At 41.3% G+C, this 18054-nt stretch overlaps 2 protein-coding genes across 2 annotated transcripts; both read left to right on the forward strand.

The window, feature by feature from the left end:
- Nucleotides 1-3887: 3887 nt before the first annotated feature.
- serac1 (serine active site containing 1) lies at nucleotides 3888-12359 on the forward strand (the record flags this gene model as incomplete). Its single annotated transcript, XM_080745120.1, has 16 exons — nucleotides 3888-3981; nucleotides 4172-4208; nucleotides 4330-4472; nucleotides 4930-5019; nucleotides 5726-5857; nucleotides 6070-6191; nucleotides 6557-6685; nucleotides 7791-7904; nucleotides 8800-8962; nucleotides 9126-9276; nucleotides 9482-9626; nucleotides 9942-10042; nucleotides 10133-10230; nucleotides 10530-10712; nucleotides 10988-11131; nucleotides 11697-12359. The coding sequence occupies 16 exons, from the start codon at nucleotides 3888-3890 to the stop codon at nucleotides 11831-11833; spliced, it is 1983 nt and encodes a 660-aa protein (XP_080601246.1). The 3' UTR covers nucleotides 11834-12359.
- Nucleotides 12360-12785: 426 nt separating this feature from the next.
- gtf2h5 (general transcription factor IIH, polypeptide 5) lies at nucleotides 12786-15525 on the forward strand. Its single transcript, XM_080745130.1, has 3 exons — nucleotides 12786-12872; nucleotides 13635-13704; nucleotides 15131-15525. The coding sequence occupies exons 2-3, from the start codon at nucleotides 13670-13672 to the stop codon at nucleotides 15309-15311; spliced, it is 216 nt and encodes a 71-aa protein (XP_080601256.1). The 5' UTR covers nucleotides 12786-12872; nucleotides 13635-13669; the 3' UTR covers nucleotides 15312-15525.
- The last annotated feature ends 2529 nt before the right edge of the window (nucleotides 15526-18054 follow it).

Below are 18054 nucleotides of genomic sequence, written 5' to 3' on the forward strand. Positions count from 1 at the left end.
AAGACATTCATATTTTGTCTTGGGAGTATTATAGGAAATTATAGATTTAAGGAATTCAGTGAACTTCATAACGGCGAGCTTACATTCTTCTTAATGATCTGGCTTTTGTTTGCGCAGTTGAATTCATATTTGGCAAGGACTAAACACTGTGTTCAGCCTCCCTGACAGTTCACCGTTTCCCTTCCTGAGGAGGAAATTCCTTCACACAAGTGAAATGTAACATGTCACAGGTCAGGTCATAGGAAAAACAGCACAGATAGTAAAACACACAAGCAGCAACTACTTCTGTGGCTCTAGCTACACACAACACAGCCTGGCCCCACGTGACATCATCATCAATCATACCCGAATGTTATGCAGGAACACCTACTGAGTGGCAAAAAAATACTTTCTGGCCTTGACAGCCAAACAGAAAAGTCCTATCTGATAGCATTAAACGACGTTAAACTCACTCTGCCACACTTACTTTGCCACTCGATTTGCCATTCACTTTATATGCATGCGCAATTGCGCATACCCTCTATTAGCTAGCTCCCCTGCTGAGTCCCCTCAGTTTAATACCTGCTATGGTATTAAGCTGGAAAGTCCTATCTTTTGCAACGACGTTAAACTCACCAACATTGCAGCTGTATGGAAATCTTGAATTGTCCTCTTTCTTTCTGAAGAGTTTTTGTTTCATAAAAATCCACCGTAGACATGTTATGACTTCAGGCCCTATGCGCGCTACTTTCTTCTGTCAAAGAAATTCCGTTTGGAAGCGCTCGTTTTGAATAACGCAACGTCCTGCTGCTGCCTACATTATGTGACATTTCGAAACAGGTGGTAGGACGTTTGAGCTAGTGATCTTATCTCCAACGAGCGCTTCCAAACTCCAACATTATCACTTATTATAATTCAAGCTTTCCGCAATATTGGGACTTTTCTGCTTGGGTATATGGGCTGTCAACTCTAGTTTCAACATTATTTCACAGTGGTTGAAAAAGTACTCAAATCGCCACACGTAGTGAGCTTGTAAATCTGCTATTTTCAAAAGGCCAAAGTGGTTAATGCATGTTTTGTAGCTAATAAAGTATAATAATATACAAAGTAATAGTAACTATAAAAGTTTCAAATAAATGTAGTGGAGTAAAAGTAGGTAGGACTACAATATTTGGATCTGAGATGTAGTGGAGTAGCGCGCGCGCGCGTGTGTGTGTGTGCGTGCGTGCGTGCGTGTGTGTGTGTGTGTGTGCGCATGTGCGCGTGTGTGTGCGTGTGTGTGTGTGTGCGTGCGTGCGTGCGTGCGTGTGTGTGTGTGTGTGTGTGTGTGTGTGTGTGTGTGTGTGTGTCTTGACTAGGTACAGACTCAGTGAGCACAGTCTTGCAATCGAGAAAGGACGTCACAGGCATACCTGGCTCCCTAAAGAAAACAGACTTTGCACCCACTGCACACAAAATGAAGTGGAAACTGAGCTACACTTTCTAACCACCTGTCCACTGTACCAAGACATCAGAGACACATACTTCCCACAGATCATAACCACCCAAGGAGAGTTTCAAAATATGACCAATGATGAAAAACTCCCATACCTGCTGGGGGAAGTAAAACAATGTGCAAACACAGCAGCAAGATTCGTGAGCTGCTGTGATAAGAGAAGGATATCAAATGGAACCCAACCACCTTAAAAACCATTGTATATATCACTGCTCTGCCTGCACGTTACCGTGATGCATGAAAACTGTTTTCACCTGTATGTATATTCTGTTCTGATTGTATTGTATTGTATTGTATTGTATTGTATTGTATTGTATTGTGCTGTGTACACTTCTGCTTTGGCAATGTAAACGTATGTTTTCTCATGCCAATAAAGCCCCTTGAATTGAATTGAATTGTGTGTGTGTGTGTGTGTGTGTGTGTGTGTGTGTGTGTGTGTGTGTGGTGGGAGGGGCGTGGCTGCCCGGCGTGCGTCCTTCAGTCAGGTGGTTCATGACGTATTAGTATGTGTGTTTGTTTACAAGACGCTGTCAGACGGGAGGACATAAAGTTAGCCCTTCAAATCACACCGTTTAACAAGGTAAAGATATCGTCGCATACTGAATGTCACACTCCCTTGTGTTGCTACCAACATAAAACAACCCAGGCACATTCCTAGAACTAGAAACAAGCCTTTGTATAGATAGCTAGTCGCGTTAGCCATCTTGCTAACCTTGCTGCTGTCACAGTGTGACACACCGGCTTATTCCATTAACTGTTGACGAAGTTAACAACGGAACTCAGTTGGTACAACGGTACTCCATAATAGTAATGCTGATGTGATAACTACGGTAGCAGCTGGTCGCATGTTTAAAAAAACAAGCTAGTGAAAGTAGCTTCAAGTGTCACCATCGGTTTGATAATTATGAAAGTCTGATTACTGCCACTGCTGTGCCCAGATACACGGCAGTGTAGTTCCTCCTCATCTCAACTTATTATCTGGACTGTTAGCCCATTTGGTATATCATCCATTGTCCAGGGCTACTACAACATGACTTATGTCTGTAAAGTCCAACTTGCTTGACGGGCAGATTTTGTCTCCTACAGCTACACTGCTTGAGAGACGCTATGTCTGATGGTTGTCCTGCTGACAATTATTGTGTCCTAGAATGATCAGGAGACAATAATAGCATCCTGCTTCTATAATGCAAGTCAGGTGAATCCAGGGTTTGGTGCGCGTGGCTGCTGGCAGCGCCGTTCCCCTACTTATTTGAGCAGTGGCAGTGCAACAGCTGTGCCAGATGTGTTGCCCTTGTCTCCCACCCCCCTTTAACCAGGTCCAGGCTGTGTTGTGTGTGTACTTAGAAGAGAGGAAGAGTGGGGGCACTAAAGAAGAGTGGGCACCTCTGTAGTAATGTAAAGTATACATACATGATTAACATGCTTACACTTTCGCCAAATGGTGTACATGTCTACAATTGCTACAAAACCTGTTATGTAAACTAAAGTGAACAATAGCCATGGAGCAGCACCACCAAGACGGCAACCCCACCCACCCACCCGCTTTGCATTTAAGACCATAGTTATGTTACCATGTAAATAGAATGCTATCAAAAATGCACCAAAGCAGCCATGCCTACAGATTTTGACTTTGAGACATTTAAAAAATCTAAGCAATAATCTTCTCTAAGCCAATGAATGTTCACCACTGTGATCACAGGCAGAGGACTAACCAAACCATGTCCATTTAAAGTTCTGTGACCACCAGGCCGCCCAGATTTGGAGAGGTGTAAATTGTGAACTCTACAAAGATTCAGGGTGCCTGCCTACATGCATCCCATGCAACACAGCAGAGGGCTCAGGGGGATTCACCCAGATGAATAATCTGCTAATTATCACATCGATACGAAACTGAGTTCTCAGAAGTCCTCGCATAAAATCGGGAGGGGCAAACATTGATACTGTTTCAACGGGTATCAATGGGCCACCTATAAACCAGTGGTATCCTACAGCTTGGCTTAGATCCCAACACAGCTGAAGACAGCCAGGAGAGAAAGACCTTGCAAGTGAATATCTTAGGGATATATCCCTGGACCCTGACCCTTTGTGGCTATGCCTTTGCATTTTTTGAAACCTATGTAAGTGATTATGTTGAATTGAATATGCGATGTTAATGCTATTCTGGATCTGTATTATAAATGGGCTACATGATTGTATGTGTTTGCTTTGGTTAGAATTAGTTGTGTACATGACTCAATTCTTTTTCTCCTCACAACACCAATGGGTGAATCCTAATGTTCATGTTATTTGACTTTACTGTGGGAAACAGAGCCAGGGAATCACTGCTGTTCTTTTAACAAGCATTATTTGTGACTATATTTATTGAATGTATATTGGTATTGTCTTACTCTTGTTGCATTGGTGAAGGTTGACGATGTCTGTAGCAGCACTCCGCTTGATTCGCTGTCGGAGACTGAGTTCAACTGGCCCAGGAGGAGTGAAGCGAGGTCTTCCATGGAAGGATATAAGTAAGCTGTGGAACACACATAAGCCTTTATTTAAATCAATCTAAAAATGTTGTACATATTTTCACATTATCGTTTATATTTTGTGTATATACTTCAGGGCCTACAGGAATTCAAACTATGGGCATACGGGATAGGCCTAAAGTTTGAATTCATTTTCTAATGCAGATCCCTTTCTTGTACTCAATTTTAGGGAAGATTGCTAAAGTGACTGGTGCAATTGTGTTCGGGTGAGTTACATGAGTTACAAAGCATTTCTCGCTTGTTTCTACAACAACCCATTCACATCTTGGTCTTGGTATAATGTCACTTTCAAAGACACCTAATATCAATCACTGTTTCTGTCCACAGTGGTTGTGTTTTTATCTCCTATGAGGTGGCAGTCTTGGACAAGGCTGTGACGATTGACACTCAGGCAATTCTTCAAGAAAAATACAAGTCCTACATCTATCTGAAAGCCACGCCCTCAAAAGAACAGGATAATGTTGCTGCAGGTACTGTACTCTGTCGTTCTCTTGGATTTTATGTCCCCAGATAATAGTGTCAATGTGAAGTTTCTGGGATATACTCTGTAATAGGCTTCTATCCTTTTACAGCTAAAATGTATTTAAACTGTGAGAATAGCAATGAGACGTGTTTACAATGTGGTCTGAATGAAAACATGAACAGGTAGTCAAAAACCTTTCTAGGCCCAGACCAGATGGATATAGGGGAGAGAAAAAAAACTGCACCCGTGGCAATTTCATCTGTTTTCCTGGTTGAGCAGAAAGATTTGTTACGTCCAGGTGTCCAGTGATTTCTCTTCCATGCATCCTGTCATCTCTTCCTTCCCCTCTCTACACTGTAGCCTCCAAATTCCACCGGTCAAGGCTTGCATGTCACTGAAAACTGGAAACATTCACCAACAAGGCATTTAATGTCCTGCTATTTCCTCCCCAATGTCTGTTTCAGGGCTCACATACAAAGCCAGGAGAGAGCTCCATAAAGCAGCAAGAAGGTTTCTTGATTTATCATCTAGGATTTTGCTGCGACCACTAGATGGTAAGAAAAAATACTCTGATGCAACAAGCACATTCTACAGGTTTACCTGGGGAAGGCCCTCAAAGTGAAACTGTTTGAAACTCTGTCCCGCTTCCTCTTTTGTTTCTTTATTGGAAAGCAGAAGTCAACTCAACGCTTCAGATAGTAATATTAACGTTTATTCTCAGATAGGAATAGCAATGCAATCGTTTTTTTCTTTTTTTTTTGAGTGTGACTGTTAACATGTAGGCAAACGGAAACACCAGCCTGGCATGTCCTGGGTTTGAATGTCAAAGGTTTTGTGCATTCATGAGTTCCATGCACACGTGAGTGTGAGTAATGCAATGTCTATAGTGTATTTCCTGTGGTAAGAAAATATCAATGACTACTGCTTTTTTACATCCTAGACCTGTGGAAATGATGTAGCATCTTTTGCAAAATAATTGAATTAATTTATTTTGTTTGGGCTATTTTAATAATGTCACTTTTGACCTTTTTGGGGGGTCAGCTGCACAGTTGATGAAACAAAGTTTGCAACCAAAAGGTCAGCACTCAACAAGGTTTCCAACTTCTTGTCTGTTGTAGTGTTATCTAAGGTTTTAGATGCTAGGTCGTTATTGTGGTAGATGGAATTATGAATTACTAGAATTAGACTAGATTACAGAATGCCCTTGGGATATTCCTCAGATCTAATGCATGTCTCTTCTGTGCTTGTGCCTATTTTTAGAGCACCTTAGCCATCTGGATGCAGACCCCCACGAGGTGGCATTATGGGTGCTGCTGAAGCGAACACAGTCACCCATCAAGGCTGTCAGACTACAGGCTGTACAGGACCTCAGTGACAACCGTCATTGGCATGGTAAAATAAATACAAAACGTACTATACTTATATACAACTATTGCTCGTAACATTTATCCAACTGTAAAGGCTACTTTTTACTTTGTAACACACCTCTGTCCTATGACCAAAAATTGCATTTGAAAAAAGTGTTGAAAATATGTAATTTTTGTCATGTTTTAGTGAGAAGTGAGATTAACTGGGATTGTTTCATATCCATTTCCTACATATAGACTACCAATACCAGACAGCAGCCCAGGCTCTAGATCAGAGGACTGCGGTGGGTTTGGCCCGGACTCCTGACGCCGACCTGCGCTTCTTCCTCTGCCCACCTGCACTGCCTGAGGTGGAAGGGGTAGGTACTTCATTATAATAGCTTCATGTATTATGGCTGCCTGTGTCTCTGTTCACCACTCACTCTTCCTTATAGTCAGTCTGCTATAGACAAAATTCAAATGAACTGTTTGTGAAGTGAACCTCAGTTAATAATAATAATCATATTATCATCATTATAATAATAATTGTGTTATTGGGGTATTTGGCAAGGACATTTGCACATACCTGGAATTCATCCAATGCATTTACCCATCCGAACTATTAGGAAGAGTGGACGCTATTAATACAGCTTCCGGGGAGCATAGGGGTTAGGCAATCTGTCTAGAAAAGGGAACGCCCTCTCTGGTTTACACCAGATAAAAATAGCCATTGTCATCTTCACAGGGTTTCTCAATGGAGGATGGCCTAAGGCAGCTGCTTGCATCTCTACCTCAGTCTGAGGTGGACAAATGTCTTGAGTACTTCACTTCACTGGCTCTCAGAGAGAGCAGTCAGTCCCTGGCAGCACAAAGGGTGGGACACACACACGCGCACACACACAATCACTTTCAATATGCTTCTGCTCTCGTATTGCATACAACTGCTGGTGTCCTGTCCTGAGCATGGGTCCTGTAACTTTGACATCTGGCTGTGGTACCGTTGTGCAAATCTTGCCTGTAAATCTCTGGAAGAAAGCCTATGGTTCCTCAGTGAAGCAAAGGTGAGGAACTGGTATTCTTGAGGTGTTGTCTTCCTTTGATTTTACCAGTCCCACAGAACTTGGTCCTAAGTTTGGAAATGGTACCATGGCTGACACCAAATAATGCTGCCACTTTGCATAACTGAACACCACCTCCCACTTGCTGCACAGGCTTTATCCTGAAGGGACAAACATGTCATCTGTCCATGGGGGAATTGTTGCTGCTTGGAGCAAACACAATTATAGTTGCAGGTAGTGATGGGCAATCCCGTTCATTTCAGTGATCGGATCATTTCGTTCACGTTCACGGTAAAGATCCGTTCAAAAGATTCGTTCAAATGATTCGTTCATAGCGCGATCGTCCCGTGAAAAACACAATCGCGGGAGCGTTTTTATTACATCGCGAGTACAGCCCGCCGTCGCGTCCTGTCTGCCGGCCGGGGCTTTTAGGGGGAGGGGCGGGGGTGTGAACGAAAGTGTGAACGACCCATTTCAGGGATTTGAACGAATCGTTCACGAGTCATGCTAATGATTCGAATCTTATGAACGAATCACTCATGAACGACACATCACTAGTTGCAGGACCCATGCTCAGGTGCCAGTCGTGAGTGCTGGCAGGTAGCTCAAAACAAGAGCGATTACCAACAGAAGCATATTGGGGTATTTTGGCAAATGTTTTGGGGGCACTGCCCACACGTTTAGCTGTGTTGCTCATTCCACTTTTGCACAATACAAGTTATTCTGTACCTAGTTGTAAAGGTGACTAATCAACGTTAAAGATTATATAAAATACAATACCAATTGGTATTTCTGAAGGGGAGAAATAATCTACTGAACATTTTGTGAGGAGTTTAGGAATTCAGTTTCCCACACAAAATAAAAATCTATCTTATCCTCTCTGAATTTCTCCCCTGTCTACTGTGTTCTCCCATGTTACAGGGTGGCCTGTGGTGTTTTGGCGGCAATGGGTTACCCTACGCCCAAAGCCTCACCTCTGTTCCCTCTGAGAAGGTGGAATCCTTCTGTCTACAAGCACTGGTACAGCACTCTAAGGTAGTGACCAATGATGATTGTTTCAGTTAAATGTTTACTGCTGACACAGTGCAGACCTGTGTCTGTCTTCTTCCAAAACTAAATGTTAAAGGCCAGAACAACTTTGTCCATAAATGATTTAAGTGCTGTGAAAACTCCAGATGTCCTTCACTTCTAGTTCTTTTTAATAGTATATAAAGTGTGATTCTACCACTTTTTCTAGTCACATGTTCAAATACTGGATTCTGATTGGCTAAATTCCGGAGGTTATGGCAGAACAACCGCCGCAGTTGTGTGAGGACGAGATCAATGCGCCTCAGTGTACATCCGGGGACTTCAGGAGGTAGTCGGAACACCTTTCCCCCAACCAACATATGACGGTCGTAGCGGTCCTATGTTTACTAACGTGCGTACGACGTCGCCGATTTATTTGGATCCAATGCAATCCGCCAACTTTAAAGCCCCTTTTCTCTGAACCTATGCCTTTCTGGAAGCGAACAGCCTCTATTTACGGCCGGAACGGTCCTTCTAACTGACGTTAGCTTAGCTGTATGCTAGACATCTTTCTCTGCATGGAGTTGGCGTCATCTGGTGGTGAGTAGAAGATGTTGTTTGTGGAACTATTTGCTGTCGTCGCGGAAGTTTTATAGGCAATAATGATTGTAACTTAATATCCTTGCAAGTTACAACTATGTGTTTTCTTTCATGTATACGGAAAAAAGTGGTAGAAAAGCTATTTACCACTCGGGGTCGGACATTATGCTCTGATAATGTCCTGTGTGAGGGGGTTATCGGACTCGGCTTCGCCTCGTCCAATCACCCCCTCACACAGGACATTATCAGAGCATAATGTCCTCTCACTCGGGGTAAATTGCTTACATAAAGCTTACAGAAATACTGCGTTGGTCATGTTCAGGTCCAGAGTCACTGTGACCACATCGTTGCCAATGGAGGTCTTCAGCTCCTCCAGAGGGTCTACCAGCTTCGTAGAGACTCCCACAAGATTCAGAGGAACATTGTTCGCATCATAGGAAACCTGGCGCTCAACGAAAGCGCTCACCAGGCCATAGTACAATCTGGTAGGGGACACACACAAACTGTTTTGGTATCTGGTTTGGTGTCCTGTGACGTGACTTGTATGCATAATTAGAATTGGCTTATGAACAAGATGCACTGGAAACAAATTACTTACCAGTACCAGTATAACAATGACGGGGTGTGTTGTATTGTGCTGATCTGCAGGCTGGGTGTCTGTCCTGGCAGAGATGTTGCACTCCCCACGTGTCATGCAGCAGTCTCATGCAGCCCGGGCTCTTGCCAACCTGGACAGGGAGACGGTGAGGGAGAAATATCAAGACGGGGTGTATGTGCTTCATCCACAGACACGTGACAAGTAAGTACACAGAGTGGTCAAAATACATAATTTATTGCTGTTATTATTGTATTGTTAGCTTTTTTTTTTTTTTATTGTATAGCATAAATAAGGCTTGGTTCCGGGTCACTTTATCTTATCGTCAAAATCTACAAAGTAGATTGCAGTCTCATGTTTGTCATGATTTAAACTGACACTCAGCCTTTGACAATGTGTCAACTTCCAGGCAGCCGATCAAAGCTGATGTGCTGTTTGTCCATGGACTTCTGGGTGCAGCCTTTAAGACATGGAGACAGAAAGATTGTGATGGCGAAGAAGAAGCGGAGAAGGGAGCAGTAAACAGCGAAGATTACACCGAATGCTGGCCCAAGGTGAGCTTAACCACTTAAGCAACTTTTTAGCAGTAGAACTGCTATTTTATAATAATGTTCACTTGTAATCACATGCCATCATTCGGGACACTAGGTTGAAAGTATCAAAAGCTAATAGATACTTTTTGTTTGAAGTGTCCTGGATAAAAAAAACAGACAAGTTCATCAAGTTTATTTATTTTACTAAACTCATTTCAAATGTGCAATTTAGGTTCTCCAGCTTCTCCTGTTACTTACTAGTCACTACGACACTGTGTTATAAGTTAACATGTATTTTCATCGTATTTATTCATATAACCCTCCTACGTGGACCAGTCCTGGCTGGCTGCAGACTGCCCGAATCTGAGGATACTATCAGTGGAGTATGACAGTCACCTGAGTGACTGGAAGGCCAAGTGTCCTGCTGAGAACCAGAGGTGAGTTCTGAGTAATGTACTCTAGTGTTGTTCTTTCAACCATTTAGTGATAAATAGTTGATTAACTCTTTCATGTTTCTCTCTCTTTAGGAAATCTCTGGCCTACAGGAGTCGTGAACTACTGAATAAACTGAAGTCTGCTGGCGTGGGAGAGAGGCCTGTGGTCTGGGTAGCACACAGCATGGGGGGTATGCATTCACTGACTATCATTGTGCCTACTATTATGATGAAATGCATCATGTGACTTTTTAAACGGTCAGTTGGACAAAACTACATTTCACATACAGTAAAGAGTTTTATAATACAACACAGCATGATGGCAGGTACCAGACAAATTATTTTTTTAAAGAACCTTTCCCTACTAAATGCTTAAATATAAGCATAATCTAACAATAGAAACTACGTAACTCCTCCTTTTCAATAAAGCTAGGCAACACAAGAAATGTCACATTAAGCCTCTTATTTCTGCCATCTAATTTCTATCTAGGTTTACTAGTGAAGAAGATGCTGATGGATGCTTCTGAGGACCCAGAAATGCACGAGCTGATGAAGAATACCAAAGGCATTTTGTTCTATAGTACTCCTCACCATGGCACCTTCATGGCTGAGTACTCCGTCAATGTCAGATACCTCCTTTTCCCCTCCATTGAAGTCAGGGAGCTCTGTAGAGGTCAGTGAAAATAAAGCACAACTTTGAGGTCAAATGGGCATTTTTTTTTTACATGCATTTAATATTTTTTCACCGTACGGTGTACGACCAATTTCCATCAAGGGTTATTTTTATTATCCTTTAAAAATTATTAGAGTTAGACAGTATGAATTTCTGCTAATAAATTAATACAGGATGTCAGTTTAGGTAAACATTTTTTGTGTGTTTTACTACTTAATTTGTGCATTATTTATTGCGCATTAATATGCTTGAGCATGTCTCTATTGTAACGTTAGACTCGCCAGCACTGCAGGGCCTGAATGAGAACTTCTTGAAAGTTGCCAAAGAGAGGGAGTTCAAGGTGCTGAGCTTTGCAGAGACACATCCTACAACCATCGGCCCCATGATCAAGAGTGTGGTGGTACCGACGCAGTCAGCAGGTAAGCAACTGTGGTGGAGCATGTGGAGCAAGCTTGTTGGTTTACTGCAGTGTCATTTCTGTCCTAAATCATTATGTCCCTTGGCTACAGATGGCTCACTCTTTCGGTTTGTCACTTGTCCTACGTGTGCTGTTCTTAACTGTCTATATTAGTATTTATTGTGTTTTTGTGTTGTTGGTTGTTAGGTTTTGTACATAATGCACCACAATGGAAACAAGCAAATAATGTTTTTGTGTTTAATCCATTTTGCTGCTTTTAATTAGTGATACATTGCTTTTAATTATTGCCCATATTCATATGAAGATCAAATATGGATATGTTTTGCTCGACAATTACAATATTTTAAACATGAGTAGGCCTAAGTCTTTAGTCGTTGCCAGATCACTGTGTGTAACAACCTGGAATCCAAACTGATTCGCTCTGTTCTGCAGATTTCTTTTCTCACTTAAAAAACAATAAAAAAACGAAAAGAAAAAGGCTGAACGAGCGCCTCAGTCTGGATTCCAGGCTAGTGTGTAACCCCATCACTCTTAACTCTAACCTGGATTAATCCTGCATATTTCAGATCTCGGCATTGGGGACCTGATTGAGGTGGATGTAGATCATCTCAGCATCTGCAAGCCGGAAAAGAAAGACTCCTTCCTCTACAAGCGCACCCTCCAGTTCATCAAAGAAGCACTGCAGAACAACATCAGCCAATGATGCTGGACCTTATAAACATGACCTATTCAGTATACTTGAAGTGGGGGTGGGGGGGTAGTGTATGAATGCACTCTCCTTCCCCAAAAAAAGAAAAAGAAAACCCAACTGCCTCCTTGTTGCACATTTAAATTAAATACCACAAATGTGATGATAGCATATGAATAAGAAATATATTTTATTTATTATTGATCTTTAGAATGGAGGAACCCCACGGTGCTTCCTGCAGTAACTATGATCCAGGCACACCGGTCCATTGCTGATAAATCATATCTGGTAGAGGATTTTTAATTAGGAAAAGTTTTAAAGATCAGCTTGACTTTGTTTACATAGAGATGAAAATGGCCAGGTTGTATTTCTCTTGCTATCTTAATCTCCACGTTAATACATTATGCTGTTTATCCAGATGCTCATACCTCCCTGGAACCTTGAAGCAGGACGCACACATTTTGCCTTTTCTACAACATTTATTTTCCTCTAACCACTGTATAGCAGTCATACTGTACCTTCCTTGTGCCATAATACAATTTGGGCCTTACCTCACCTGTCTGACATGAGATGTTATTTAATGTTGCGTTATTTTTATTTATTCACTAGAATCCTAATTAATAATTCTGATAATGTAGTATTTTCTTGCTTTCTAAACATATTTTCAGTTATGACATCAGTTCCATGTCAAATAAAATGATGTTGAATTGAATACCTTGATTTGGAATCTGTGTGTGTGCGTGCATGTGTGCATGTGTGTTTATGTTTGTTACTCTTCCTTTACATTCCAAAAACAACCCAAGAAACAACAGAGAATAATTATTAGGAAACCAAAAATTAAGGACCCATAAGAATGTGTCTGTGACCCACAAATGGGTCCCGACCCACTGTTTAAGGAACCATGGTGTCAGAGCTAGGTGTCATAGAACGTCATGTAAACATATCCCACAATGCTTTGTTGTTCATAGTCGTGTTTCGGCTTGTATGATTTCTGCTAACAACAGGAGTTGGTGAAGGCTTACTTATCTTCTTGTCATTCAAGCCAAGCGGTGCTGTAAGTAGTTGACAGTGACTCGTTTTCAATTTCATTCATTGTCGGAAAACGACAGAATAAGTGACCCCGTAGTGTTTATTTTCGTGTACTAGCAGAGATACTAGCACCAATAGCACAGTCAACGAGCTAGCATGTCAGGTTGTGTCTAACACCGAAATTAGCCGATCTACAAGCTCAACGTTGCATTGGAAGCTACACGTTGTGAGCTTCTAAATTTGCTCCTTTACAAGGCAGTCGAAAATTCAAGCTGTATTCTGCTAAATTGAGTAGCTTAGCTTGAAAGAACGAGCACTTCACCCTCCACTGCTGGAAGTTGAACCAGTGCATTCGAAAACCATTAATTAAAAAAAGGTATAGGTATAAAGAAAAAGCTTTTTGTTCTTCATATCTTTAGTAAAGAGAAAATGCATCTCAGGTGGGTTGCAGACAATCAGGTTTTTGTGTTCCACTTCCAAATCCATCATGCACTTCCAAATATAGGCTACTTGTTTAATCTGTATCCTGAGTTCTCTACCATAACTGAACAGGACATTTTCTGTTTAATTAGAGCTGGAGGGACAGGAAGACTCCTACTGAACAAACACTAAACTGTACAAACATTAAAAACTAAAGCAGTCAGTAATTTACCCCCAAAAATATCACTTACCCTACCTTTCTGTCTTCAATCTTCATTTACTCTTTTGCCTCATAAATATGTTAGGCCTCTCTGGTTCATTACGTAGTCAGTAACATGACATATTCCTCTTTCATGTGTTGTTTTAGGCTACAGGGTTTCCTCCATTCATCCATCCATCACCATGGTCAACGTACTGAAGGGTGTTCTGGTTGAATGGTAAGGCTGCACCAGGGGTCTTCTTGGGTTCAGAAAGTGACTCAGAAATAGTGTTTAGCATTTATCTTGTGACTGTTGTAAACATGTCATCTGATCTTACAGGCAGGATGTAAAATGTGTTCTTTTGAAAATTGTGGTAAAAGTATTCTTGTGATTTTCTTTGGTAGTAAAGAGATGCTTTCACCTACCTGTGAAGCCATCAAGTGGCATATAATCTATACCATATTCCTTGTTTGCTTCAAGATATTCCTGGTGGTTTGGTTAAGATGCTCTAAGATAAATTATTAAGATTAATATTATTAAAATGTTTGTTTACCCCTGTTCCCCATCTCTCCAGCTCTTAAGTGAACAGAAAATATATTTTCAGGTCAAAACAACAATGACCTCCAAATCTCCAATCAGGAGAGATAAATCACATTATAGAATAAACAAGTGATGAAACAATTGTAACTGTAAAACTCTAAAACTAAAGCTTACCATCATTGAACATCAATAGTATGATGTTGAACATACATGAGTCATAGTAACATTGTCAGTGTTGGCCAACATGGTGTCAGGCATAAACGCCTATAACATTTTCGCCAGGTCTTTTCGCGGGGCACTTTTGCCGTGGAGGAGAGTCTTTTCACCTACCTGTCTGAGCCATTTCGCCTACCCTCAATTCTGCTGTCAGACTGTCCATGTTTTCATATTATCTCTTTGTCATTTAAATATTATAGTGACTGTGACAGTGGTGTTACATGTCAAACCTACACACTATGCACGCCATAGTAATCACATAAATACAGAGCTATTGGAATCAGGTGCGCCCAAATAATTAATTAATCCATGTCCCGATACTATACATTCTTTGGTGCAGTATTGAACAGTATTGTAAAATGAACAGTATTGTAGGCCTATATTGTTTTAACATTAGGCTATACAAAATATGTAGGCTATTAGCCTATATAGGTCTATATAAGATATGCCACACCTAAATAGCCTATAGAATCAACCTTGCCTGTCAACAGGCATAAAAAAAGTATTTTGCCATTTTTTAGGAATAAAACGTGATGTAAATAATAAATGTCAAGTAAACTGTTAGATTCACTTGACACCACTGTCACAGTCACTATAATATTTAAATGACAAAGAGATAATATGCAAACATGGACAGTCTGACAGCAGAATTGAGGGTAGGCGAAATGGCTCAGACAGGTAGGTGAAAAGACTCTCCTCCAAGGTGAAAATGCCAGGCGAAAGGACCAAATGCGTGTAGGCGAATATGTTATAGGCGAAAGTGCTGGTCACTGGCCAACATTACTCAATAATCAATAGGCAGACTTGTGCACTTAAACCCAAAACAATGCACATTGTATTGTGCCTGGGAAATATCAGGTGTTTAACTCACTTGAGTTGTATGTTCATTACTTCTGTCCACCCACAGTGATCCTGCCATGAAACAGTTCCTCCTGTACCTGGATGAGACGTCTGCCCTGGGGAAGAAATTCATTATCCAGGACCTTGATGATACACATGTGTTCATACTGGCAGAGGTGGTTCAGCTACTTCAGGACAGAGTCGGCGAGTTGATGGATCAGAATTCCTTCCCCTTCTCTCAGAAATAAACACGATCTCCAAACGAATATTGTTCTTGGACTAAACTGTTTTGGGGATGGTGTTTATTCCATTATGGTGTGTGGCGAATTTACGGAATAGCTATGTAAAAATGAATTTGCGCTTTACCTGGATACTGAGCTAATGTGTGCTGACTAAATGTACAAATTCAAATTTGATGGTCTGTTTCATCAAATGGTCTTAATTTCTGTTGTAAATATTAAACCTTGTTTAACTGACAGATTGCTTAAGCTCTTTAATTGCTCAAATCGCGGCCGTAGTGGATGTCTCAGTGACACATGAGTTGACGCAGTTTTCCACTTTTTGACGGCTGGTGATATGACGGCGTACAATGTGTGGCGTGAGAAGAGGGTCATTTGCGTGAGTCTCACGCTCACTGCGTGAGGGTTGGCAGCTCTGGGTCCTAGCCGCGGGACACCCACAGGTCTTTCCAGGGGTCCCCAGGAAACGGTATAAGGCAAAAAAAAAAGGTTGGGAGTATTTGACATGAAAATGTTTGAGAACCATTGATTATCATTTCATTCCTTGGTTAAGTCTAATTTAACTCAGACAGTACAAATGTAGCTTTTGGTACACACTCTGAGTTACAAATGGATACATTAAAACGGAGTAGTTTACTGTGTCACTTATGACACTGCCATAAACCAGCTTTATGTCATTAGCCTAATCAAACCTCCAAGTTGAAAAGATGATGTGCACCCGATGGTGAACTGCGCCATCTCCTGGCAAAATAAAGCAACTGCAGTACCACACAACGATTACATGACAATACGAATTACTTACTGGTTTGTTTGTTTGACTGATTGATTGATTGATTGAAGACTTTATTCGAAGTTTGCATAGGAAAAGGTACAGTTTCATGACGGTACAGTTCACTGGTACAAGGTCTACTAAAAGGAGATCCATGAAAAGACTAAGCTTATTTCCACAGGAAACCATTTAAGTATCTCATATAACATTGAATGACAGACGAATAGAACACAGTACTATGCAGTAGATATGTAAGGAAGATAAAAAGAAAGAACAAAAAAATAAACTAAAAGAAAACAGTAAGTCAAAACAAACAGAAAGTAAAGAAGGGGCAGGGGAGGGTAGGGCTGGGCTAGGTTTGTTTTTTTACCAGTTGGCTGCTGCCTGTAAGTGGTTTTTCAGTGCAATTTTAAAGGATGCTAGTGATCCAGATCCACACTCCTTTATGGCCTTCGGTAAGGCTTTCCACATGTTGGTGGTAGACTATAGCAGAAGAATGAGTTTGACCCTTTTGTTGGTTTTGACTCTGGGTTGGAAGTGATCTGTGGCGCTGCCTCTGGTGTTGTAATTATGGAAATTTTGACAGGTACTTGGGTATCATAGTTGTGTAGTGTAGGCTATCTTGTACGGTATCCAGTCGACTCGCCACAAATCCAAGTCGCCAAATTCGCGGGACATGTCGCCGAAGTCAGGTCGCCAACCAGTCAAGGACATCTCGCAAATTTCCTGAGTCAGCTCGCCAACCAGTAGGGAATAGGGCCCGTGAATGATACACGTTCATGGAGGCTTATTCAAGAGCACCGTGAATGATACGGTATCCTCATTCGTCATTTGGCGAGTTGGAAATTTGGCGAGAGGACCTGTATTCTAGATACACCAGGCCCGCATTGCAAGTTGCTGTAGGCCTACTCTGGTTCACTGGGAAGGATAAAATGTACAACAAAACAAACAACTATAGCTTGCAGCATAAAAAAAGAAGGAAAGGGAAATAATAGGCCACAAACATATTAATAGCACATTAACAAGCTCACAACGCAGCTTGACACTACGTGGCTATGATGTATGCACAAACTTTCATCTCTGACTGAAATAGACACATTCCCAACATATTTATTATTCAAAAAAAAAAAAAACAAGTGCTTACTGTCTGTCTGTCTTTGTTCCTTACTTTTGGGAATCAATCATTGACACACATGTTTACAAATTCAAACAGCTCACACTTCTAACCTGTTATAATACAGATTAACCATTTATAGTCGGGGGCCCCAAGGCAATACAAGGACCGTTTGGTTCAGATTCTCGCAAATTCGCCAAATTTGGCACAGATGTCCATAACATACTTAATCATTTTAACACTTATGTTGCAATGATTTTTTCCGGCCAATGTCCCGCGTTGCCATGGTTACCATAGACTTCCATGTAATTGTGCAAGTGTGTAAAAAGTGCACGCCCATGCCTAGATGATGCACCACGTGTGTAGATGCTGTTCACAGCTTTCAAACAAAAAAATCCGCTTGGAAATCCGTGCAGGCATTCATGATTTATCAGCCATTATGTTTTCTTCAGATGTAAACAAACATGGCTGCCATGTTTGAAAGAATGGGTTGGTATGGGGGTTAAACATGCAATTTCGCGATCGCGATCATGCCTAATACATTTCTGGAGGTCCAAAAAAAATTTTTGAAAAAAAAAAAATTGAAAAAAAAAAAATTTTTTTTTTTCAAAAACGGCCCAAACTCGGGAAACTCGGGGTTGGCACAGCACTAGTACCAATACAAACTCGGGAAACTCGGGGTTGGCACCATATGTGTTAAGATGGGTGCCAAGATGGGCACCCCATGATGCGACACGTTTAGTCTATGCTCTCTGATATTTAATACATTTCCCAGAAAGTAACAAACCTGTTCAATTTGTGACTCTGATCCATCACTTCTAATTCATTCCTCAAGCACCTCAGACATGGGGTGGCATTTAAATAGAAAT

The sequence above is a fragment of the Nannobrachium achirus genome, assembly GCF_963921795.1.
Source record: "Nannobrachium achirus genome assembly, chromosome: 16".
Classification (NCBI taxonomy): Eukaryota; Metazoa; Chordata; class Actinopteri; order Myctophiformes; family Myctophidae; genus Nannobrachium; species Nannobrachium achirus.